At 38.9% G+C, this 963-nt stretch overlaps 1 protein-coding gene across 1 annotated transcript; it reads left to right on the top strand.

Moving 5' to 3' along the window:
* Positions 1-236: 236 nt before the first annotated feature.
* On the top strand, positions 237-719 carry LOC110875960. Its single transcript, XM_022124149.1, has one exon. The coding sequence runs from the start codon at positions 237-239 to the stop codon at positions 717-719; it is 483 nt and encodes a 160-aa protein (XP_021979841.1).
* The last annotated feature ends 244 nt before the right edge of the window (positions 720-963 follow it).

Here is a 963-nt window from a genome sequence, read left to right as displayed (position 1 = left end):
GGAAGTGGCCTACGACTTGGCGAGACTTGTTTCCGGTTTTGATTCAACTTGATAACCTGCAGCTTAACCCGAATAGTAGAGATAGATTTCTTTGGAAAGATGGTGACAAATCGTATGACCATTCGTCTGCGTGTGTGTGGCAATCTATCAGAGCTAGGGAGACGGAAGTAGACTAGGTGAATGTGGTATGGTTTTCTCAATGTATTCCTCGGCATGCTTTTCTTATGCGGCTCATCATGCGTAGGAAGCTTTTGACTCAGGATAAAATTCTACAATGGGATCTGACGAGAAGAAAGAACATGAACATGATGTGCTGCTTATTGTGCTTCGAAAATAATGACTCTCATGATCATCTGTTTTTTGAATGTAAGTTCTCTGCTCAGATTTGGTGCTCGGTTAGGGATAAGGTGAATATGGGTACAGTTGACCCGAAGTGGATAGATGTTACGAATTGGCTCTTAGCTAGAGGTGCATCTAAATCGACTTTCAACTATTCAAGTCGTCTTATAGTGGCAGCTACAGCGTATTTCATTTGGCAAGAGCGAAATGCTAGACTGTTTAAAAATCAAAAGAGACCTCCAGATATTATTATCTCTTTGATTCTTCAGACAGTTCGATATAAACTTATGGGAGCTAAATACAAGAATATGGATAAAGTGAGACGCTTTCTAGAGCTGTGGGATATTCATGATGACTCGATGCTTGACGATGCTGGCTAGTTTTTTATGATTTGTGTCTAAGTTGTTTTATCTAGATTATTGTCTAGTGGGTGTTGAATTGTGAGTTAGTTGTCTCGTTTTTCCTTGTGTTACTTTCATGGGGGGTTGTCCCATGTTAGAACTAGTATGGGCTTTCCATACTACTTGTTTTTCTGTTTTGTGAATATATAGAATCACCGGGGTAACCCTTTACCCAAAAAAAAAAAAGAGTTTATAACATAATTAAACTAGTCTATCTTCGTTT

The sequence above is a fragment of the Helianthus annuus genome, chromosome 9 (genome assembly GCF_002127325.2).
Source record: "Helianthus annuus cultivar XRQ/B chromosome 9, HanXRQr2.0-SUNRISE, whole genome shotgun sequence".
Lineage (NCBI taxonomy): Eukaryota > Viridiplantae > Streptophyta > Magnoliopsida > Asterales > Asteraceae > Helianthus > Helianthus annuus.
The sequence above is the reverse complement of the archived record's forward strand: the minus strand, read 5'-3'. Positions and strand labels throughout refer to the sequence as shown.

What these genes read in the sequence shown, in the direction of transcription:
- LOC110875960 (XM_022124149.1), top strand. Translation starts at nt 237, where the DNA reads ATGCGTAGGAAGCTTTTGACTCAGGATAAAATTCTACAATGGGATCTG.